Source organism: Artibeus jamaicensis, unplaced genomic scaffold (assembly GCF_021234435.1).
Source record: "Artibeus jamaicensis isolate MK-2021 breed Jamaican fruit bat unplaced genomic scaffold, CSHL_Jam_final contig_332, whole genome shotgun sequence".
Lineage (NCBI taxonomy): Eukaryota > Metazoa > Chordata > Mammalia > Chiroptera > Phyllostomidae > Artibeus > Artibeus jamaicensis.
The window spans coordinates 3,924,443-3,948,585 of record NW_026521788.1 but is presented as its reverse complement, the minus strand read 5'-3'; the positions used below and the strand labels follow the sequence as shown (position 1 = coordinate 3,948,585).

The window sequence follows — 24,143 nt, the reverse complement described above, 5'->3', positions numbered from 1 at the left end:
ATCAAACATTATTTACTCAGGTTCCCTGTGACATAATAGTCTTACAGCTCTAAGAACATTTCCTTCAAACCACTTAGTGCAGTTGTACTGTCATTTGTAGTTTTTAACTTGGCTGTCTCTCCCATTAGAATGCAAACTCCTTAAAGGTTAAGTGTTTTTCTCACTCACTTCCACTGTTTCCCTAACTCCTAGCCTAGTGTTCGACACATAGAAAATTTTCAACAAATCTGTGTCAAACAATAAATAAATGTAGTACCTCGAGGGTTCAAGATCGGGAAATCAGTTAACAGGTAATAAAAGCAATAAAGGCAGTATATAAGGTTTGAAAGAAATCATGGATTTAAGGGCAGACTTGTCTGAAGAAGCAGAGGAGACTGACAGAGTCCCCTAAAGACTTTAGTTCCAGCCTGAGTAGGAATAGTTTTAAAACTTTCCTGCTTTCTTCCCTTTCTACAGCTACTTTCTTTTGCTCATTTTTAACCCTGGCCCTGCATCGTCTTCTGTAATCCAAACTGGCTCACCTCAAATATAATTATTTTGTGGGGAAAGGCAAGCTGAATGAGGAGACAGCAGGGTTAGTGAGGGGAAGAGGAGATTACGGGAGATATAAATACAAAATGATAAGGAAAGGGAGACAGTAAGCTCATCAAACTACTTATTCTAAAAATGCTACTAACCAAGAAAAATAATTGGAAATAAGACCACATGTAAAAGGGCCTTGAACTCACTCAGCTGAGTTTAAATCTCAGTTCTACCAGTAATTTGCTCAACGGCATATTCCTTTGAGCAAGTTACTTAACCATATGAACTCAGTCCCCTCTGAATCTATTAAAATGGGAATAACAATAGGACCTGAATCAAAGGGCTGTTCTCAGGATTAGTAAAACAATCCCTTTTATAAGCTTAGCACCGTGACTGGCACCAGGTAAAATAAATGTTCAGTTAGCGTTAGCAATTAGTTTTCTTTAAAATGAAGTACAGCCGGGAGAGACAGCTTAAGTAATATATGCTGGTAATATGGATGTAATAGCACCACACTCAAAAGAAGTGGATCATTTTAAGAGAAGCGGAGAAGGATGTACTGGCCCTTAAATTTTGGGTACTGCAAAGACTTTGACTATGTATGGAATTTGGATTGTCACAGTTCAGTACCTCGCAGCGGCGGCTACCTTATATTTTCAGAAAGGAAAAATAAAAGAGAAATGCTTATAAGAATCTATTCTGGGAAAAATTTATTTCGTACCGTAGGGCCGTTGTAGACGGTCGGGCACCGAGAAATGCGACTCTCGCGGTGCGGACAGAGCTCATTCTAAGCAATTCTCCGGACGCGGAGCCCTTTCTAGTCCCCAGAGAGAGGGCCTGGCACTGAGTAGCCCGCCATTCCTCCACCGGTCCTTAGGGGAGTCGTGCTAAGTCTGCTGGCAGCACCTCACCACCGGGCCTTCAGCACATCGAGATCTTCCTTCTGCAACCGGAGGGTGGTGCGCAAAGCAGTCACTAGGCAACGCGGTACGCCTCAAGACTGCAAGCCCAGCCTCGCGGGAAGCTCTGACACTCCGCACGCCCGGTCCCACCTACCCCTCCATCCGTTGGTCGCCCGCATTTGAAACTGTCTTCCGGGAGCGGGTAAAAATCCCAGAGCACGAGCCTGCGGCGCTTTCCGACTTTGTTCCGGAAGCCCCGCCCACTCCCAGCATTCAGTGCGGTGTCGTGGCCGCCATTGTTTGAATTTGAAATCGAAGACTTCGCGGTGGTTCTTCCTGGTTGGGTAGGCTAGGCTATATTTGCAGGTGAGGAGGTGGTCCAGGTGGAGGTGGCAGGAAGGAGGTGGTGGCCGAGCACTTACCAGGCCTAAGGCGGGGAAACGGCTCTGGCCTTGTGAGCACCTTCCCAAGGGGCTGTAACGTGCCCGAGGTTACTCTCTGGAACGGGTTTGCAGAGCGACGGAGGCCTCTAGGGTACCTGGTGCGGGCTGGAGGGTTGAGCCGCGTTCCTTGGGGTAGGGTTTAAATTTCGTATCTACTGCTGTTTAGCTGAAGGACGCAATGCAACGTGTTTAATTTGTGCAGGCCTCAGTTTCTTTACTTGTTAAGTGGGGATGATAATAATAATGGTACCTACTCTTAGGTTTCTTGTGGAGATAGTGACACTGTGCAAAGTTGTTACAAACAGCGCGGCTTTAAGTGCTTGTAATAATTGATATTTTTATTTTTGCTGTTATTGTTGTTCAGGCATAGGCCTCTATTGCCAAAGCTATCTTCCTGAATTCCTGAGATGAACACGTTGCTTGGCAGGTGACGCCAAGCCTCTTTTGCGTGGAGCCCTATTGGAGGCCTCTATGCATTTATTTAGAGCCACTGCTGGTGCCTGGGGCTTGTCCATTTTGGGCTTTGCAGTGTCAAGTGGAAGTGGGTGTGTGTGTTTAGTGCAGTGACTGTTGTCTGTCATCTGCCTGGTTAAGCAGATGACATTCCCCATCTCATTCCACCTTCTGCTTCAGTGAATCCTGCCTGGCACAACTCTAATATTCTGTGCTGAAAAACTGGTTGACACAGTTCATGGCTTTAATTAATCCTAGCTTAAGGTGGTCAAATTCAAGTTTGTTTCTGTTTTTAAAACAAGGCAGCATGTTTACCCAGAAGCAGTGTAGCAGTGTATATATTTTATTACATGTCCAAGACCCAAAACTTCAAGTTGCAAAATAATACAATATAGAGGACTCATCAGTAGTTATGGAGACTTGTTTTTGAGGCTATATTTTGTTAGTGACATTCAGAAACATCATTCAGTAGCAGATTTTTTAAGTTTTTCACTAATCTTTAACCAATCGAGATAAAAATTCAGTTTTTCGGTTATGGCAATAGCCTTCTGAAATGAGAAATGAGGTCTTGAACTCTGCTGTTGCTAAAGATATCACTAGAAGAGTAGGACCATTTTTTTTTTCTTTTTGGTATAGAGGATTTTATTATCATTATTTAAGTCACTAGACAGGGAGTTTTCATTACTTCTACATCGCTGAATTTGTTGTAAGGGATACAGAATCGTATAAAACAAGGTTCTTGACGTCAAGAAATTTGTAGTCTAGTTGGGGAGGCCACATACTCGTAAGTGAAAGTTAACTAAAAGTACAGGAAATGACAATATATTTCAACAGTTTTATAATTGTGAAGAGACATTTTATTCATTGAAAACTGAACATACGAAGAAGTACAATCTACTATAACCTTACTTTTTAAAGGAGACTGACATTTTTAAATTTGGGGATTTTATGAAAGATTTGTGAATACGTTTTTGGAGGGAGAATATAATTAATTGAAGGCAAAGAATGAAGCTTACCTTCCAGTTTCCTGAGCGTTTCATGAAATCTGAGTTATGAAATGACAAGCCAGTACGTTAATGCTTTTGCGAGCACTTCCCGTGTTCTGAATCAGAGCTTATTTTTTTACTCTATCACATACCCTTTTCTTAATTTTCACCCATAAATTGCATATTCGAAATATTCTCTCAAACTACACTTAAGTGACTTAACGATTTCTGTTACATCATTGATTATACAATAAAAAGAGAAAAAATAAAGACATTAAACTTGTTTAATTGTATGGTTGAACCTGTAGTTTACTGGGCCTTGTTGAAAGTAAATGTATAATTTCCTTAGTCTTTTTGCAATTTAGAAAAATAAAAAAAAATGAAAACCTTATATTGAGTTCTGGGGTTTCAAGGCTTATCAAGGAAAGAGGTATGACCACAAAGTGGCAGGAGCACGCAAGGAGCTTTACTGGGGTAGCACTTAGCATGCAGGAGAAGTCCCTCACAGTGTGAAGCCTTCCAGAGACTAGAGACAAGGGCTACCACCTAGAGGTGGAGGAGGGCAAGGACCTGGGGCAGGGAGCGGAGAATCAGAGGGGGGACTTAGGTGTCTCAGTGATGCTGCTCCGCAGCACAGCATGGAGTTCCTGGGTCAGAACTCCAAAGGGCAACAGTGACTTGGGTCTTCAGTTCTGTGGCTAGCAGATGTTGCCTGTAGTTTCATGGGATGTGGAAAGAGTTAGGCTCTAAATGGCTAAAAATAAGGTTATTTGAGCTATATTAAAAGCAAGTAGATGTGTAAGAATTTGAGTTTCCCACTGCAGTAGGTTTTTGAATTAATGCTCCTGGTGTGCTGTGGAGAAGAAAATAATAGGGACCATATTTGGTTCATTTATATAACACCTGAGGATGCCCATACTGCTTTCCTGAGCATAGTGTGAGAGTCCCTGTTCTGCATATTTCATAATATTATCAATAAACAGGGTACTGTCTTCCTCCCTAGTATTAGGTACCTGGTAAAGTCACAGTGGATGTTTGAATGTTAATATTTTTTCAGTTAAGGTTACTCCTAAATTTCAGTTTAGTGACTTGATGTTTCATTTAGTTCTAATAGTTTACTGCTGCATTCCATATTGATCTTTACTTTTAAGACTTATGCTCTGTCAGGAACTGTTTTGAATATGTCCACATACTTTATTTCCCTTTTCACTTGCATTATTTGGAAGAATTCAATTGAAAATAATTGTCTAGGTAACCAAGTTATGTTACAAAGTTTGTAAGTAAGATTCTTCAGAAGATACTAAATAACTACAATAACACAAGGTTGTAATTTACTCCACCCTTACTGTTTGATTTCTTTTTTTAAAACATTTTAAATTGTTGTTCAAGTACAGTTTTCTGCCTTTTCCTCCCACCACCCCAGCCCTCCCCACCTCTGTCCCCTGTTCCCCCCCCCCCCCCCCGTTATTGTCCATGTGTCCTTTATAGTTCTTCCTGCAAACCCTTCACCCTTTTATCCTATAACCCCCTCCCCTCTCCCCTCTGGTCACTGTCAGCCTGTTCTCAATTTCAATGTCTTTGGTTATATTTTTCTTGCTTGTTAATTTTGTTGATTAGGTTACTGTTAAAGGTGAGATCATATGTATTTGTCTTTCATCACCTGGCTTATTTCACTTAGCATAATGTTCTCCAGTTCCATCCATGCTGTTGCAAAGGGTGGGAGCTCCTTTTTTTCTGCTGCATAGAATTCCATTGTGTAAATGTACCATAGTATTTTAATCCATTCATTTACTGATGATTTCTGAGAGGATTTTAGGCAGAAATATAAATGCCTTATATTGTCTTACTTAATGGATTACTTTTACTTATGAAATTTCTTCTGATGAATTTATCCATAGGTTGGATCATATGAATAATAGTGGTTGGCTGTGTCCAGTTGTATTTGATTCAGAATCTGTAAGTAATTTGATCTTTTTTTTTTAATGAGTCATCATGTTATAGATCATCAGTCCCCAACCTTTTTGGTACCAGGGACTGGTTTCGTGGAATACAATTTTTCTATGGACCAGTGGGGGGTGGAGGGGTGGGGCTGGGGATTGGTTTGGGGATGATTCCAGTGCATTACAATTATTGTGCAGCTTATTTCTATTATTATTACATTGTAATATATAATGGAGTAATTATATAACTTACCATGATGCAGAATCATTGGGAGCCCTGAGCTGGTCCCATCTGGGGGTGATGGGAGAAGTGACACCTGAAGTGTGTTGCTTATGTCCAGTCTACTCTGTATTCTCACTTTGGTTGCTGTCACTGCAGAAAACCCTTCTTCATAAAGAAAGAATGTTGGAAATTGAAGCAGGCTTTTCGGTGATTTTGAGGCAATCTCAGGATATTTTACCTTGACTTCAATCCAGAACATACAGAGATTTGAAGTTGTCTCACACATACTATTAAGGCCACTGTCATCTGTGATCTCAAGCAGCTGATCCTCCTCTAGCAAGGACAAAGTCGATTCACCTGGCTTATTCACAAATGGGCCGTGGACCCATTCCTTCCCAGTTCGGGCGTTTTTTGTAGTTGGGGAGTCATGCTCAAACTCTTTTGAAAGCTGAGATAGGCGATCATGCACCAGCTGGGAGAAAGAAGGCCCTGGTCAGTCTCTTTCAAAATCTCTGCTAATGTTTGAAAATGTCAAAAATCCCAATGTTCACTTGTCCCCATAATTCCAGTTTGGCTTTGAATGAAGCCACTTTTATCTGCCGACTTGACCAGAGTCATCGTTCTCCCTGGAAGTGCCAGATTGTGTTCATTGAACAGGTCGAATATGTCACACAAATAAGCAGGTTTTGTGATGCATTCTGTGTCACTGAAATGTGCTGCCAGTGGTGACTGTTCTTCTAAAAGAAATCTCTGGAGTGGCTCTAGTAACTCAAAATCTCTGGCCAGTGAGCCCCCTTTAGAAAGCCACCTCACTTGTGTGTGTAAGAGAAGATGTGTGCACTCTGGGTCCATCTCCTCACAGAGCTGGGTGAATAGATGTGAGTTAAGGGCATGTACTTTAATGTGGTTGATGATTTTAATCACATCTTGCAAAATGTTTAAGTTCAGGTGACATTTTTCGCCTAGCCAGCATTTCTCTATGGATGACACAGTGCGTAGGCTCACATTCAGAAGCGACCTCTTTGACCTGAGCAGTGAAACCAGAAAGCCGTCCAGTCATGGCAACTACTCGTCCATGCATGTGCTGATGCAAAAATGACCAATTCGGTTTTCCTGATATGTAATCATTCAGATATTTGACTAGTTCTGCAGCAGTGGTGTTGGTTGGCAACAAAAGTACACATAACATATCCTCATGCACATCCTTCTGTACATATATTTCACAAAAACAAACCTTGTTGTCTTGTCAGTACCTGTAGACTCGTCAACCTGGATTGCGTTCCACGGTGACTCATTAATCCTCTCTAACAATTGTGCTTCAATATCCTCTACTATTTTGTCAGTTTGACTAGTTACAAAAGAGGAACACTTGCCACCTTTTGAACTGCAGCCTCTCCTAAAATTCATGAGAAATGACCTTAGCAACAGGCAGGATTGACTCTTCACCAATAATAAAGGGCTTCTTAGCTTTAGCAATATGGTCAGCCACTAGGAATGATGCTCTCAGTACAGACGCATTTGATCAAGTGGTGGCCTTTAGTAATTGCTTCTTTTCTTCGTGTTCACATTTTTTTCTTTTGAAAAACTCCACAGACTGGTCTTTTAATGCAGGGTGCTTGGTCTCCATGTGGCGAAGCAGTGTTGAAGGTTTGGATAGCCGTTCACCACATGTTATACAAAGCGGGTTTGGAGAACCAGAATCACCTGTTGCAGTGCTAGGATCACCGCTTCAGCTCCACCTCAGATCATCAGACATTAGATTCTTATAAGGAGTGTGCATCCTAGATCCCTTGCATGCACAGTTCACAATAGGACAGTAGGGTTCACACTCCTGTGAGAATCTAATGCCACTGCTGATTTGACAGGAGGGTGGAGATCAGGCGATGGGGAGCAGCTATAAATACAGATGAAGCCTCGCTCCCTCACCCGCTGCTCACCTCCTGCTGTGTGGCCCAGCAGCCCAGGTGTTGGGCTGCTTGTTATAGATGAAGCAGTTTCATGTTTTCTTCTCTGGAAATCTAGTTATATGGGGGAAGTATTGGGCTGGACTTAGACATTTGAAACTCTGTAGTCTTTTATTTAAGATTCCAGATTCTTAAAATTTGATTTACTTATTTTTAGAGAAGGGGGAAGCAAGGTGAGAAACATTCATATGTGAGGGAAACATTGATTGGTTGCCTCTTGCACGTCCTGCACTGGAGACTTGGTTTGCAACCCAGGCATGTGCTCTGACCAGGAATCAGACTGGTGACCTTTCAGTTTACAAGCCTGTGCTTAATCCACTGAGCCACACTAGCCAGGGCTAACATCCATAGCCTTAAATACTAATTTATTAGGGATGTCTAAAGAAGTTGCTGTTATTCTTGCAGAATGGAATCTAATTTAAATCAAGATGGGATGCCTAGACCTTCATATGTTTTTAGTGCCGATCCAGTTGCAAGGCCTTCAGAAATCAATTTTGACAGCATTAAGCTTGATCTCTCTCGTGAATTTTCCTTAGTTGCTTCAAGCACCGAGGTAAGTATAAGAAAAATATTACGTTAATTATGATTGAGTAGAAGAAATGTGTGTGGTGCACACACACTTGCAGACAGGTAGGACTAGAGCTTTCCAAACTGTGGGTTTAAGGCAGCCTTTTGAAGGGGACCAAAGTTTTGCCATCTCAAGATGAGCCTTTTGGGATATTGATTTTAAGGTTCTTTTAATTTATTGATTTGAGAGAGAGACAGGAATAGAAACAGACAGACAGACATCAATCAATTTGTTGTTCTCCATTTGTGTACTCACTGGTGGTTCTTGTGCCCTGACCAGAGACTGAACCTGCAACTTTGGTTTATCAGGAGAATTATCCCATCAACTGAGCTACCCTACCAGGGCCTTAAGTTGGTTGTTAAACGAATGATTCAGAAATAATCTTTGAGCCCCCTCTTTTCTGCCTAGGTAATTTGAATGGGAAAACCGGCTTCAGGAAATAAATCTTAGCATATTCCCTGTGAGAGTTTTTACCTTAGACTAATTTGAATTAAATATGGTAGATAGGAAGGATCCAAGTAGGGAGGGGCCTGTTAGCTAGATTGGCCACTCCCCCATTGTTTCTGGGTTACCTGGCAGGAATTGTTTGAATGTGCTGCACTCTTTTGCCTCTTTCCATTTCAAAACCTCGGCCCCCTTTCCTTCTTTTCCCATAGCGACACATAAGCTTGAACTACCCAGTGCCTCTTTGGGGTTTTCATGTTCTTATGGACTTCAAATGTACATTTGTATAAAAAACTTTGGATATTCTCTCCTGTCACTGTGACTTTTTTAATTCGATTTTTAACCCAGCTAGAAAAACTTAGAAGGCGAGGAGAAAATAATTTTTTTTAGCTTTCCCACTTCTTATCTTAGTAATTTTCTCATGGTGCCTTAAGTATATAACAATTCCTTTCCAAGTAATAGGTCCAAATGACTTAACTATTTATGACCTAATCTAGTAGCCATTTAAAAAAATTGACAAGTGAAAAAACAGTATTTAACTTTATTCTTCAATTACAACATTATTTAGTAATGGGATAGGTATACCTTTTGGGCACTGCACAATTTCTCAGGCTTTGGAATTGGAGCAGACATTCCTGTGCCTCATCGTTTTGGGATTGTATGTATGTGTGTGGTTGTTTTTTGATTGTTGTTTTTAATCACAGCAACCATTGAAAAATCTAGTTTCACAGAGATATGACATCAAGATAAATAATGAGATCTAATATTGAAACTGAAATACTTTGAACTAATAGTTCATGGAGGTGCTATTGTTATTATCTCAAAAGTGTAAAGTACTCCACTATGCCCCTAGGAATTGCAGGCCTTAGTTTAAAAAAATAATCCACATTTTGAAATGTTAAAATAATTCAGTAGTGTTTAAGAAGTAGAAGTCCTTTCACCACTCTACCAACTACCACTATAATGTTTACTTTGTGTCTTTGTAAAGTTTTTGATTCAGTCCATATATATTCTGTTTATTACCTTTTTAAAAATTTTATTTGAATTGTTCAAGTACAATTTTCTGTCTTTTACTCCTATGCCAGCTCACCCACCCAGTGTTTATTACCATTTAGATTGTTAATTATAATCCTTCAGAGAGATGGACTAACCCAGTTCATAAATAACATGGAAGGGAAAAATGGGAGTATAGGAAACATAGATGAAAGAAAAAAAGAGAAGATGGTAGGGAGGGAGAAAGCAAAGGTTGCTTGTACCTCATAATCCCTCCCTCCCATTACACCTAAATACATGATGGAACAGAGCTTGTGGGTTGATAGACTATTCTGGTTCCTTGTGATTTATTCTAGAGTTCTATGTTTTGGTGACTTAGAGCCCTATTCTTAGTAGTTTAAAAAGTTAGGATTTTATGGAAAAAAAGGCTCATTGTAAACTTCAAGTATAAAATATAGAAGGTAGAGAACATTTTGTCATTTAAAAAAAGTTTTTCTTTATACAAGTAAAATGGTTTAAGAACAGAAGAATCACTGTTTGCATAGAGATTCTAGGTAATCTTATATTGTTATATAACTATCAGCCACGTTAATGAAGGATGATCTCTGAAAAGCCACATTTATATTTTATAAATACAATTACTTTGTTCTTCCTTTTTAGGCAAACAGTTTGGAATCCAAAGATTATCTCCAGGTTTGTCTTCGAATAAGACCATTCACACACTCAGAAAAAGAACACGAGCCTGAGGTTTGTGTTGACTTTGTTTTTTAACATTATACCTTCATTAAATGGACAAAATATAATTGTATTTATTTGTTTTGATTGTTTCTATTTACTTGTTCTAGGGTTGTGTGTATATGCAGGACTCACAGACCGTCGTGCTCAAAGATCCCCAAAGTACACTTGCTCGGTTAAGTGAGAAAAGCTCTGGGCTGATCATACAGAAATTTAGTTTTTCTAAGGTGAGTACCCATGTGAAACTGAAGATTTTTCTTTTAAGGAAAAGAGACATGTCTTAGGCTAAACCACTACATAACTGTATATAATTAACTATATACATGTTGTGCTAATGGAACTTAGATATTAGGTCATTGTACTTATTCCTAAAGTGTAGGACTCAAATTTCAGGTCTGTAAATATATATTTGAAGTGAATATGTCACAGTTTAGCTCTTATAGTATTATTTTAAAAGAATTTTTTTTCAGAAGTCAGGTGAAAACTTGTTTAGCTGGGTCAGATTTCTTTCTTGAAAACATGATGAGAGTAGGTAAACTATCAAGTGTGTGGGAGTTGGGCATGTAACGCCTATTTTAAGAATGAATCTTATAAAATCATTAAAAAATTTTTAAGCATGAGAGATAGGGTAGAACTCATGGTGAATATTAACTTGAATTTCCTAAAAAGATTTGTTTTAAAAATTCTGACGTAGGTTTTTGGTCCAGAAACTACACAGAAGGAATTCTTCCAGGACTGCATTATGCAGCCAGTAAAAGACTTTTTGAGAGGACAGAGTCGGCTGATTTTTACTTACGGGCTAACCAATTCAGGAAAAACATATACATTTCAAGGTAAATTGTTTTATTTTTGCTGGGAAGGAAAAGTGAAGCACTAATATTTGCTCATGTAATACTGGCATGTAGTTGTAGTTCCATTATGTAGTCCATTTGCTCTATTTTTTTTAAAGATTTTATTTATTTATCTTTAGAGGGGAAGGGAAGGAGAGAGGGAGAGAAAAATCAGTGTATGGTTGCCTCTCATGCTTCCCCTGCTGGGAACTGGCCTGCAACCCAGGCATGTGCCCTGACTGGGAATTGAACCGTGATCGTTTGGTTTGCAGGCCCATGCTCAATCCACTGAGCTACACCAGCCAGGGCATTTGCTCTATTTTTAATAGTAATAGCATAATTCAATGTATACTACTGATGGCTTTTAATTTAGATTGATTTAATTCATTTGTGCATCTGAAAAATTCAGAAAAACAATGTAACAGTGTATTAAACATGGATAACTAGGGAAATATTTAATTTTACTTTTACACTTTGCAGTTATGGGTGATTGCAAATCTGGCTGGATATGAATGTAAAATTTCAGGTTTTGCATCAGAATAATAGTTGATAAAATATCTATTATACAGTGAAGACCAAAGTTATCTCTGAGTAGTTCTTAAACTTAACTCACTTTTGTCCCAGCTGTTTACTCCATATGGTGGTGTAAAAGGAGCCTTGGGAGTTCAGGATGTTTTGATTTCTCAACTCTGAGGGAGTATAAAACAAAAATTCTTTTTTAGGCACAGAAGAAAATATTGGCATTCTGCCTCGAACTTTGAATGTATTATTTGATAGTCTTCAGGGAAGACTATATACAAAAATGAACCTTAAACCTCATAGATCCAGAGAATATATACGGTTATCACCAGACCAAGAGAAGGAAGAAATTGCCAGCAAAAGTGCATTGCTTCGGCAAGTTAAAGAGGTACGTATTTTAGTATGTAGAATACATATGAGTCATGACCTTTTATATAAACTCCTTAGTTTGTTTCAGCCTATATTGGAATGCTTATGGTAGTGGTGGTTGTCTTTTTGAGAAAGTATTAAAAGCTTGTTTGATGACATCTCTTATTTTATATTGTACAAACAGTAGAAATGTTAAAACAAGTGTAAATGGTTTTGAAAACGTTTTTTGTTGTAGAAGCTGCATTGCACTTATTATGTAATGGTTTTTTAAAGTATATTTTATTGATTATGCTATTACAGTTGTCCCATTTTTCCTCCCTTTGTCCCCCTCTGCGCTGCAATCCCCCCTGCCACCAACATGTTCATGTCCATGAGTTGTACATATAAGTTCTTTGGCTTTGTAATCTCCTACACTATTCTTAACCTCCCCCTCTTTGTTTTGTACCTACCAATTATGCTTCTTATTCCCTCTACCTTTTCCATCCCCCTTCCCATTGATAACTCCATGTGATCTCCATTTCTGTGATTCTGTTCCTTTTTTACTTGTTTGCTTAAGTTTGTTTTTGGTTTTGTTTTTTAGGTTCAGTTGTCAATAGTTATAAGTTTGTTATTTTATTTACATAGTTTTGAACATCTTTTTCTTAGATACGTCTGTTTGTAACATTTCATATAATAAGGGCATGGTGGTGATGAACTCCTTTAACTTGACCTTATCTGGGAAGCATTTTATTTGCCCTTCCATTCTAAATGATAACTTTGCTGGATAGAATAATCTTGGATGTAGGTCCTTGCCTTTCATGACTTCGAATACTTTTTTCCAGCCCCTTTTTGCTGCAAGTTTTCTTTTGAGAAATCAGCTGATAGTCTTAGGGGAACTCCATTGTAGGTAACTGTCTCCTTTTCTCTGGCTTCTTTTAAGATTTTCTCCTTATCTTTAATTTTGGGTAATTTAATTATGGTGTGTCTTATTATGTGATTGTTTTTAAAAATTCTCTTTTAATTGTAAAAGTGATATGTAGACACAAAAACTAAACAAGGGAATATGAAAAATAAAATTTGAAAATTTCCATTTCTGAAGAAAAAAGCTATCATTAACAGATTAGAAAGTGTTCTATATGTTTATTATAAAATCTATAACAGATTTCTCTATGTATGTATATATACATATACAAGTAGTCATATATTTGCATATATCTATATGTAGGATATAGTCTTTTTAAAATAAAAATTGAGATTTTACTATATATATGTTCTGTAAGTTCTATAACTTTCTCCTTCATTTAATGCATTTTAAGTTTCTTACTACCTTGATTCATTCATGTGGCTCTTATCTACTAGGTTATGTTTTTACCTCCCCCATTCTTTTTTTTGGTTTATGTTTCCTCTTCCAGATTTGTAATGGTTTGAGAAATTTACCTTATTCAAGATTATTTAAAACTATAGCCCTGGCTGGTGTGACTCAGTAGATTGAGCGTTGTTGGCCTATGAACCAAAGGGTCACTGGTTCAATTCCCAGTCAGGGCACAAGCCCGGGTTGTGGGCCGGGTCCTTGTTGGGGCAGTGCACACGAGGATATTTCCCTCCCTCCCCATCTCTAAAAATAACTAAATAAAATCTTTTAAAAAAGAGAGATTTAGATATCAAGGTTTCAAGGTAGTAAAAATTATTGATTAATGGAGTTCAGAGTTCATGACTTTGGTCTGGGAAAGTAAAGTAGTATTTTAACAGAAATAAGGCAGATTGGTAGATAATTCCATAGATAATTCATAGTGAAAATTAGTCACTAATAATGAAGAAAATTTCCCCCAGTTATTTATTTAGAACAAAACATGATTTTGCCTCTGAAATTTAAAAAGTAAAAAAAAAATGAGATACTGACTTTCATATATTGATTGTAAAGTGTTTTTTTAGAAAGCAGTTTGTCCATACTATTAAGAGTGAGATTTCCATATGTGTTCTAAGGAAATGATTAGCATGCAGAAGAAAAATAAAACATTAAGATAATAAATACATTAAGATATTTATATTTATATATATGTTTTATATTCTCCCTTGAGGACATTTTTTTCATTGCTTTTAGGGAAGGGGTGGTATCATTTCATTCACGTTTATTCAGATATGTGGCCACCAAGTATATACAAATTAATTTTAATTAGAGAAAAAGCTTATAGTGTAATAGCTGTGGAGAAAAGAAATTGATGAGAATATATTGAAATAGTAATTGCTTCTGAGTGGCTGGGATTATATATGACGATGTTCTTTTTAATATTCTTTTGTAGTTGCCAGATTTCCTTTGTGAGAATATATTATTACAAACAAGAGAAATAATTAATAGAGTTCATTGAATTGAGTAGATGAAAGGATGTGATTTGGTTGTTGATTTATTTGAATAGGTAATATGCTAGTTTATTATTCTTAACTAAAAATGTTTTTTAACTTCTAAAATGAATCTTTTTTTTTTAGGTTGTAATGCAAAATGATAGTTATGATGCTATTTCTGGTAAGATTTCTTTTCTCACCTTTAAAATGCTTATGTGAAAAGCTTTTAGGTTGTTGAAGAACTTGCGATTTAATTCCTTCAATGACATAACAATTCTTGCAAAATGGTATATAACTATATAAAATGCCATTTAATATAAGGTTTTATTTGAATTATCACAGATAACCATTTCACTGGTTGTAACTTCCATGTTAAATCCAAAGGAGGTGCTATTTGTTTGTCTTTCATTGTACATTTAAATTCAGTTTACTTCACTAGTATATTTTCCAAAAGAAAAGATAAGAGGAAACCAAATTTTGGTTAATGCAAATATTATTTACATTTGCTTTGGTCCAAAACATTTAATATTGTGTGTCAAAAAATTTAGGGATACTTAGTTTTTCGAGTGTAGGAGACTTGATCTGTTGTGTTGTCTCATTTTCTTAGTCAATTGCTTAATTTTGTGATTATCTTTTTTTATTTTTTTGTAGGAAGTTTAACAAACTCTTTGAATATCTCAGATTTTGAAGAATCTATGAAAGATTGTGAACAAGCTAGCTTGAATATGGATAATATAAAATTTTCTCTGTGGGTTTCTTTCTTTGAGATTTATAATGAATGTATTTATGACTTGTTCGTTCCTGTATCATCCAAGTTCCAGAAGAGAAAGATGCTACGCCTGTCCCAAGATGTAAAGGGTTATTCTTTTATAAAAGGTATACTAAGAAGTACTTTTTACTTTATTGCTCCTAAGTTCTTTATTTCTAGGCTTTGTTATAACTATATGAAAGCAAATTGGAAATTGAAAATTTTATTATCAATTATTAATATCAAGATAATAAGTGAAGTTAGTGTTTTGCAAGTATGTATTGATATGTTAAATCTGAATATAAAGGGATTTATTTTAGTAAGTGTTATGTTTGAGTATCATTGATTGAATTTTAAGGACAGGAAAAGCTGTTTATGTTGATATTACATTATTATGTTGCTTGGTGATAGTGTCCAAACTTTGGGGATTCAGAAATATTTCTGTTATTCCATAGTGGTATCTTTCCAGCCTTTTGGAACCACTATTCACAGTAGGAGGTACATATGTATTAATAAGATGGTGACCCAGTAGCTCTGTAAATGTGTTTATATATTTACAACTCAAAAGTTTCATTTATTATACCTACCCTTACTACAAGGAATGCACTTTGATATTTTATATTTCTACTTCATTTTTACAAAATGCTGGTTATGACTAAATAAAATTGATTTTATGATTCATTAATGAGTTATATTCTGGAATGTCTCACAGGTACATACTTTTGTAGATTTAATCTGTACTGTTTTTTTCTAGATATTGAAGTAATTTTATCCATTTTAAAATGTTCCCTTTGGTTAACTCTGTAGAAGAATTTACTTTGCATGTGTGTATAACTTAAATACTGGAAACTTATTAAAATATTTTTCGTGTACCTCTTTTGTAGTGGAATATCGAATGGCCAAGTTAACTCCATCTAGGGCATGTTATTAAAAGAAAGATTTCATATATTTCTTTGAGAAAAGAGAGTACAAATCTTTCAAGACATTACATTGTACAATAAGTACTGAGTTTTTATTGATATGTGTCCTCTTTATTTTTTAAAGATCTACAATGGATTCAAGTATCTGATTCCAAAGAAGCATATAGACTTCTAAAACTAGGAATAAAACATCAGAGTGTTGCCTTCACAAAACTGAACAATGCTTCTAGTAGAAGGTAAGGAGTGTATCCTATGGTGTAAGTCTAAAGCATCCAGGCTATTCTGTGCTAATGTAAATACAACTTATTTAAGTTTAAAGTGGGCAGTAGCTTTTCTGATATGTTAGATGAATCCATAGACATAAAATCATTTTGTAAACTAAAGAGTGCCAAACACATAAGACTGTTAGGACTATTTCTTCTTCTGACAAAATATTTACTAATCTGCATGCCGTCTGAGGCATTTTACTCTTTCTTTTTGTGAATATTAAGCTTAATATCTTAAGAGTTGCCTATAATGGTGGGCTTCTCTCTGTGTCTTTTCCACTTACCCCATAAACATACTAGGTGCATACTCTTGAGACAGAATCTCAAGGGATTAGAAATAGGATATTTTGTTGGGAGGGGATTGGAAGATGAGAGACAGAAGGAAAAAAGTTGAAGCACTGAGATATCTAAACAGGCCTTCTCCTAAGTGGGAAAGAGCTCTGTCTCTCCCGTACTCAGTATGACAGGGATTAGCCTATATGTAGGCCAAATGTATGCTTTACTCTAGGTATATATTTAAAGAAGATTAATTGTACATAATATTATTTTAACTAATAATATGGCTTTTATTGTAAATGATTACATTAGTAGAAGTTGGAACGTTAGGAGAAGGAGCCCTGACTGATGTGACTCAGCGGGTTGGATGTTGACCTGCAAAGTCAAAAGGTCACCAGTTCGATTCCAGGTTAGGGCGCATGGCTGGGTTGCAGGCCAGGTTCCTGTTTGGGGGTGTGCAAGAGGCCCACATTGATATCTCTTTTTTTCTCAGTAATTTTATTTAGTTATTTCCACATTGATATTTCTTTCCTTTCTTTCTCCCTCCCTTCCCCGCTCTCTAAAAATAAATAAAATCTTAAAAAAATAAAGAATATTAAGAGAAGGAGTAGGTTCAAGGGATTTGTGCTAAGTGAAACAGACGATACTTGGTTTTAGGTGGGTGTTTAGGGGGCAGTAGAACAGTGGATTGAAATATCTGACAGCAAGTTGGAAAATGTACTGGAGTTTTGGCTAGTGTTAGGGTATAAATAGATGTTGACTTAGATGCTGTGTCTCCTATTTAGAATGCAGAAATTATAAATGAAACTTAACATTTGATTTTTGTGTATTTCTTTCAGTCACAGCATATTCACCATTAGAATATTACAGATTGAAGATTCTGAAATGCCTCGTGTAGTCCGAGTCAGTGAGTAAGTTGAGCTTTCTTTAAATTGTAATTATTTCGAATTGTTTTATTTTGAAGAACTTTTAAAGTTTTCTTGTTTATTTATTCAGATTGTCTTTATGTGACCTTGCTGGCTCAGAACGAAGCATGAAGACACAGAATGAAGGTGAAAGGTTGAGAGAGACTGGGAACATCAACACGTCTTTGCTGACTCTGGGAAAGTGTATTAATGTTTTGAAGAACAGTGAAAAGTCAAAGTAAGTGTTGTTGAAAGTGTTATTAGTATATTAAATATTATAATATTTAAACTTTCAGCTCTGCTAGTTTAGAAATTATTTTTTTGTTTTTAACCTGTTTCTTATGTAATGACTATGTATAGGTTACAATTAAAATACGCAGAGATCTTGGGTTAAAAAAATGGTAGAAATAAAAAAGCGTCATTTCGTGCCAATGACTCATCAAGAAACCACAATATTTTTCATAGCAAATATAGATCAGTAGATACTTCAAACAATAAGCTTCTCTAAAATCATTTTATTCTTACTAGTGCATTGTGTTCTAGATGTGATAGATTTCTGCATTAATTAACCTTTTAGGCTAAATAAATTCTAAATCAGCCTTCATCATTTCTATGTAGTTAAGGTGTTTCATGGCATATGTCATATAATTGCCCTATAGTAAAGAACATAGTCCATTCTGTGTGATTTTCTTAACATTTTAACCTAATGGGTTATTATTACAAGTATTAGTAATAGTAGTAGTAGTATTTAAAGAAAACAACATAAACAGAGAATGACTGTTACAGGCAGAACCAGTCACTAACCTAGAATTTAAGTCCTTGACAGCTAGGTTAATTATTTCTTTGTAAAATTTATCAGTATACTGACTTCATGGGATTTGTTTGAACTTATAGTTACTTGAATATTTTTTTCCATAGGTTTCAACAGCATGTGCCGTTCCGAGAAAGTAAACTGACTCACTATTTTCAAAGTTTTTTTCATGGTAAAGGAAAAATATGTATGATTGTCAACATCAGCCAGTGCTGTTTTACCTATGATGAAACACTCAATGTGTTGAAGTTTTCAGCCATTGCACAAAAAGTAAATATATTCAAGGTTCTTATTATTAGAATATTAATGATTTTTTCTTGGGCTAGAAAATACATTTTGCAGTTATATAAACCTAAGAAATAATTAAAAATTAAAAATGTAAATGTTTGATGAAGTAGGAGGATGTGGGTAAAGATCGAAATATTACCCTGCTATGATTAAAATGATAATAGACATCTGTTGCAAACTTTAGTACTATTCTTGCAATAAATTGCTAGCTTTTCCATTCTGGTTCCTTTAGTGGCCAATTGGGTAGCCCTCTGCTAGGAACGTACTAACAACTTAGCCCAGCCCAGTAAATTTACCTGCAGTGTGCATATGTAATTAACTTTTCTGTTATTGGAATGTTCACTTAAGGATGCTAATTTCTTCTTTAATATTTGTTTGCATAGGTTTTATTTTAAATACTCTAGTTGTTATTTGACTTAGTAATATATAAATTGCTTTTTAGTGGACAGCTTTTGCCTTTTCTGTTTTAAAAGGCACATTGGATATTTTAACAGGTTTGTGTTCCAGACAGTTTACATTCCTCTCAAGAGAAATCATTTGGACCTGTCAAATCTTCTCAAGATGTATCATCAGGCATGAATAATTCAGATAATAAAATATTAAATGTAAAAAGATCTACAATTTCATGGGAAAGTAGACTGGAAGATCTGGTGGAAGATGAAGATTTTGTTGAGGCTGTAGAAGTAGCTGAAGAAAACCAAAATGTGGGAACTGAACTTGCTGATGAAGATCTAGATGAAACATCAGCAGAAGACAAGGCTTTCATTAGCCATGAGGAGAAGAGAGTATGTATTAAGAACTCACACTTTTAAGCTTTACTTATTATTATTCTGAAGATAGGGTTAACAATACTTAAGGCTCCCTGTCTAGTTTTTTTTCCATAATACACTAAATTTTTTATATCTCAACTTTATATTTTGAAACATTTGAAATCAACAAGAAGACTAGTGCAATGAACACCCATTTACACTGGCTGCCATTTGTTAACACTGCTTTATTTACTTTATTCTCTAAGAATATTTGAAGACACATTTCTTTGTGAACCATTTGAAAGCAAGATTCAGACATAATGACATCTTATGTCTACTTCAGCATATGTTTCCTAAGAAGATGGATATTTTCTTTATTATCGCAGACCATTTTCATACTTAAGTGATTTGATATTGATATAATAATTATCCCATTATACTGTCCACATTGAGATTTCTCCAGTGGTTTCAATATGTCCTTTATACCCAGTTTTTTGATCTGTAGCTGCAATTAACACATTACTTTTGATTATTACCTTGTTTAATTATCTCTAACATGGTATAGATATTTTCGCAGAGTTGAGACCAATTGTGTTATAAAATGCTCCCAGTCCGTATTTGATTATTTCCTCATGATTTAGGTTTTAGACTTTAGGCAAGCCTATAGCTGACTCTGTGAATTTCCCATTGCATCAGATCAGGGAACACACAGTGTCTGCTTTCCCCACTCTTGGTGATGCTCAGTTTTGCTCACTTGGTTAATGTAGTGTGTTGCAGATCTCTCTGTAAAAACGTATCATCTGTGGGATGATACTTTGAGACCACATGTATATCTTGTTCCGCAGTATCTTTGTACCCAATGATTTTAGCATAGTTTGTAATCTTAAGTACAGATGCTCAAAATGTCTACCCAGTGGCAGTTATTTTTTTCGAAAATATGAATTGCTTGATTCTTTTATGTAAATAAGATTTAACAGTCTCTGTTCAAATACAGCAACCTTGTGCTCATCAATGTGCTTTAATGTTACTAACACATTCCTATCATAACAGTCATTTGGACTTAAGAAGTCCAAGTAGATGGACTATGTATTGGGTTAAATACTCGTTTTTTAAAATATTTTCTTTCTTTTTTATTTTTAGAGAGAGGGAAAGGGAAGGAGAAAGAGAGGGAGAGAAACATCAATGTGTGGTTGCCTCTCACATGACCCCCACTGAGACCAGGCCTGCAACCCAGGCACATGCCCTGACTGGGAATCGAACTGTGACCCTTTGGTTTGCAGCCTGCACTCAATCCACTGAGCTACACCAGCCAGGGCTAAATACTCATTTTTTAAAGAGATTTTATTTAGTTTTAGACGAGGAGAAGGGTAGGAGAAAGAGAGGGAGAGAAACATCTATGTGTGGTTGGTTGCCTTATGCATGCGCTCCCTACTGGGTACCTGGCCTGCAACCCAGGCATGTGCCCTGACTGGGAATCAAACAAGCGACCCTTTGGTTTGTAGGCTGGCACTCAATTCACAAAGCCCCGCCAGCCAAGGTGGGTTAAATACTTATTTTAATAATTTAGTTACGTGTCCCTGAAAATCATTTTTGTACCCGTTTTGGAAATTATAATGAAAACATTTACCTCAGTGAGAAAAGGCGCCATTAAGAGTTCTGTTTTAGTTTGTAATGATCTTAAAGCTGATGGTTATGTATAATGTCAATTAAACTTGAAATTTTGGCAGTATTTCTGAATTTACTAGGGAAAAATGCTGCAATTTATAATGAATTAGTTTATAAGGGATAGTGTAAGTGCATATCTTGCAACATTGATAGGTGCTTTAAAATAAATATTTTATCAAATTTTTTCTAATTTTAAAAATAAAAATGATTAGGCCTTGCAAAAAGCTTTATATTAGCATTTTAATTGGAGGATTGTATTAAAAGTTGTTATAAAATTTACTGATTAGCATGTTTATACTTATAATTTAGTTAACTAGGATAACCAGCAAGAATTTTCAACAAAATCCTTATCAGATACTAACAATAATAAAAAGCTAAATGTTGTTGAGAATTAAGATTAAACCAATCTCCCAAGGTATTCCCACATTCAGACAGATTTGTCTAAGTCTCCCACATTTCTTCAGTAGTCACTATTTATCAAACAGTGGGAAAGTGTGTGGTTGCTTAAAATTATAAAAGTATTATATAATCATGGTGTAACCTGGAAAAAGATAAAGATGGAAAAAGTTAAATATAAAGATATCTCTGCTACTGAATGTATTTTTACCATACATCTCTTTTATAACCTTATTTTTTTCATTAAAAATGTGAAAAGCATGGATTGTTAAAATATAAGCTATAACTTTTTATTATAGTAGTTGACAGTACTATAATTGAACTGATCTTTCATGTATAATTATCAAGTTAGGTTTCACTTTTTAAAATTTTAAATATAACCACCACCACAAAACATCAACACTGTATTAACCATTCTTACAACTGAAACACTGGGTTCTGTTATATAATTATTTTCTCAGTATTAACTTTTTAGAAATGTTTCAAAGTCAGGATAGCTATAAAAATATTTTCAAATAGAGAATTGAGGCATTGAAAGGTCTCTGGCTTTGAGACACTTTAATCAGAAACCTTAAAAAATTATCAGGCTGTAATCTTTTAATTTTTAAAAAAATATTTAATTTATTTTCAGAGAGAGAGGAAGGGAGGGACAAAGAAAGGGAGAGAAACATCAGTAAGTTGCGTATTGTGTGCCCCCCAACTGGGGACCTGGCCGTACAACCCAGGCATGTGCTCTGACCAGTAATCAAACTGGTGACCTTTAGCTTTGCGGGACGATGCCCAACCCATGTGCCAAGTTGATCAGGTCAGGCTGATATCGTAATTCCATAATTTATTGTATTACAAATCTATGCTGGCCATGTCAAGTGTTAATGGGTTTAATTGTATTACATATTTATATGAGGTCTGTCCAGAAGGTATCTACCCATGTAATTTGAAAAAGACATTTATTGAAGAAGATTCAAGAAACATTGTACATAGGACAGTGATGTGTCATCCCTTTCAAAGTAGCTACCTTGGAACCTCACACAGTTCTCCCAATCGCCATCAGCTGCCCCATCATATTTTCCTGAGTCTCATCGATAGCCTGAAATCTCTTCTTTTTCAAAGGTTATTTTAGCTTTGGGGAAAGCCAGAAATCTTGGGTGTCAAATGTGGGCTATAGAGGGGCTGAGTCACCTGGGTAATTTGATGTTGCTCCAAAAATCTCTGCATGAGACGTGATGCGTGAGTGGGTGCATTGTCATGATGAAGCTGCCAATCACCAATTGCCCACAGCTGCAAACTTCTGAATCATCCAGATAGTTTCTTTGGAGGAATGTTTAAGCTTAGTATAAAATTTAATGCTGATTCGTTGCTCTACTTGGTCAGTCATTTTGAATGTGATGGCCACACAGTGCATATGCTCATTCAACTGCATCTGCTGCTCCCACTGACTCGTCAGTGAAGTCATCATTGTTCACACATGCACATTCTAGTCTGTTCTTAGCTGTCAGGTTATCTTGATGCTGTGCAAACTGTTTTTGTTATATTAATGGTTGGACTTTTTCCAGACAGATCTTGTGTATGTGTATTCAAAGGCTACGAAGTTACTGCTCACACTTGTATAGTTATCAAAACCTCATAAGTTTATGTAACAACTCCTTGTCATTTTGGAAATTGTTTAGGGGTACTTAGTAACTACTCTAATATTTAGGCTTTAGATTTTGACAGACTAATTAAAAACCCAACCTTAAATATTTACCACACACCTGGCTTTTTCTTTCCCCTGTCAGGAAATGTAAATGCTCTTAGAAGTTTGTGTGGATTGAACAAAATCAAATGTGAACTCCCCAAGGTAGTTGCTTGGTGGATAATTGATGTTCATACTTCATTTCCTTTCTTATTATAGTTTGGCAGTAAGACATTTCTGTTATTATAAGTCTTTCTAGAATTTAGAGAGGCCAACAGATTTTTCAGATGAATGAATCTCTGCAGATAAATAATTTTCAGTGAGATTATTATCACTGTTAAAGGATACATTATTATAATTGAGTAAATGAGAAGAGTTTTATTTTGAACATTTGGACAGTATTTCTCTTGGGATATATTTACTAGAATTTTTATATTATGTTTTAGAAACTATTGGATTTAATAGAAGACTTGAAAAAAAAACTGATAAATGAACGAAAAGAAAAGTTAACATTGGAATTTAGAATTCGTGAAGAAGTTACACAGGAGTTCACTCAATATTTGGCTCAACGGGAGGCTGACTTTAAGTAAGTTGTTTCTTCAATGTCCTGGCTAAAATTGAGAATATTATTCACTTGTTTGAGGGTTTTTTCTCTTTTTTTAAAAATTATTTTAGATGGCATCTGAATTCATACCTCTTATTTAAATTTTTTTTTGTTATTCTAGGGAAAAGGGAAGGAGAAAGAGGGAGAGACACATCAATGTATGGTTGCTTTTTGTGCTCTCTCTACCCACTGGGGACCCACCCCCAAACCCAGGCATGTGCCCTGACTGGGAATGGAACCAGTGACCCTTTAGTTTGCAAGCTGGCACTCAATCCACTGAGCCACACCAGGCAGGACTCATACCTATTTTGTTTTGTTTTATTTATTAACTTATTTTATTTTTAAGATTTTCACTTATTTTTAGAGAGAGGGGAAGCGTGGGAGAAAGACAAGGAGAGAAACCTCAATGTATGAGAGATACATCAATCAGCTGCCTGTCACACCCTGCATCCTGGGACCTGGTCTGCAACCCATGCATGTGCTGTGACCAGGAATTAAACTGGTGACTCTTTGGTTCACAGGCCAGTGTTAAGTCCACTGAGCCACACCAGCCAGGGGCATTACCTTTTTTTATAGGCTTGAAAAATAGCTGTTACTAATCTCCATGGTGATTCTTTATTATAGATGAGTAAT

The 24,143-nt window shown here is 36.1% G+C and overlaps 1 protein-coding gene across 8 annotated transcripts in view; it reads left to right on the top strand.

Moving 5' to 3' along the window:
• The first annotated feature begins 1,707 nt into the window (after positions 1-1,707).
• The window catches only part of KIF20B (kinesin family member 20B), a 67,733-nt gene continuing 45,297 nt past the window's right edge, over positions 1,708-24,143 (top strand). For 7 of the 8 annotated variants that reach the window (XM_037156659.2, XM_037156658.2, XM_037156653.2 and 4 more), the window contains exons 1-15: positions 1,708-1,790; positions 5,205-5,262; positions 7,839-7,986; positions 10,099-10,185; positions 10,284-10,400; positions 10,868-11,006; positions 11,726-11,910; positions 14,355-14,391; positions 14,862-15,086; positions 16,003-16,114; positions 17,260-17,331; positions 17,417-17,563; positions 18,244-18,406; positions 18,919-19,209; positions 23,353-23,492. In XM_037156659.2, coding sequence (XP_037012554.2) covers positions 7,840-7,986; positions 10,099-10,185; positions 10,284-10,400; positions 10,868-11,006; positions 11,726-11,910; positions 14,355-14,391; positions 14,862-15,086; positions 16,003-16,114; positions 17,260-17,331; positions 17,417-17,563; positions 18,244-18,406; positions 18,919-19,209; positions 23,353-23,492 — 1,862 coding nt within the window. In that variant the 5' untranslated portion in view covers positions 1,708-1,790; positions 5,205-5,262; position 7,839. Of the gene's footprint in view, positions 1,791-1,875; positions 2,000-5,204; positions 5,263-7,838; positions 7,987-10,098; positions 10,186-10,283; positions 10,401-10,867; positions 11,007-11,725; positions 11,911-14,354; positions 14,392-14,861; positions 15,087-16,002; positions 16,115-17,259; positions 17,332-17,416; positions 17,564-18,243; positions 18,407-18,918; positions 19,210-23,352; positions 23,493-24,143 lie in introns of those variants that run through there. The other variant, XM_037156651.2, reaches the window with a different exon arrangement.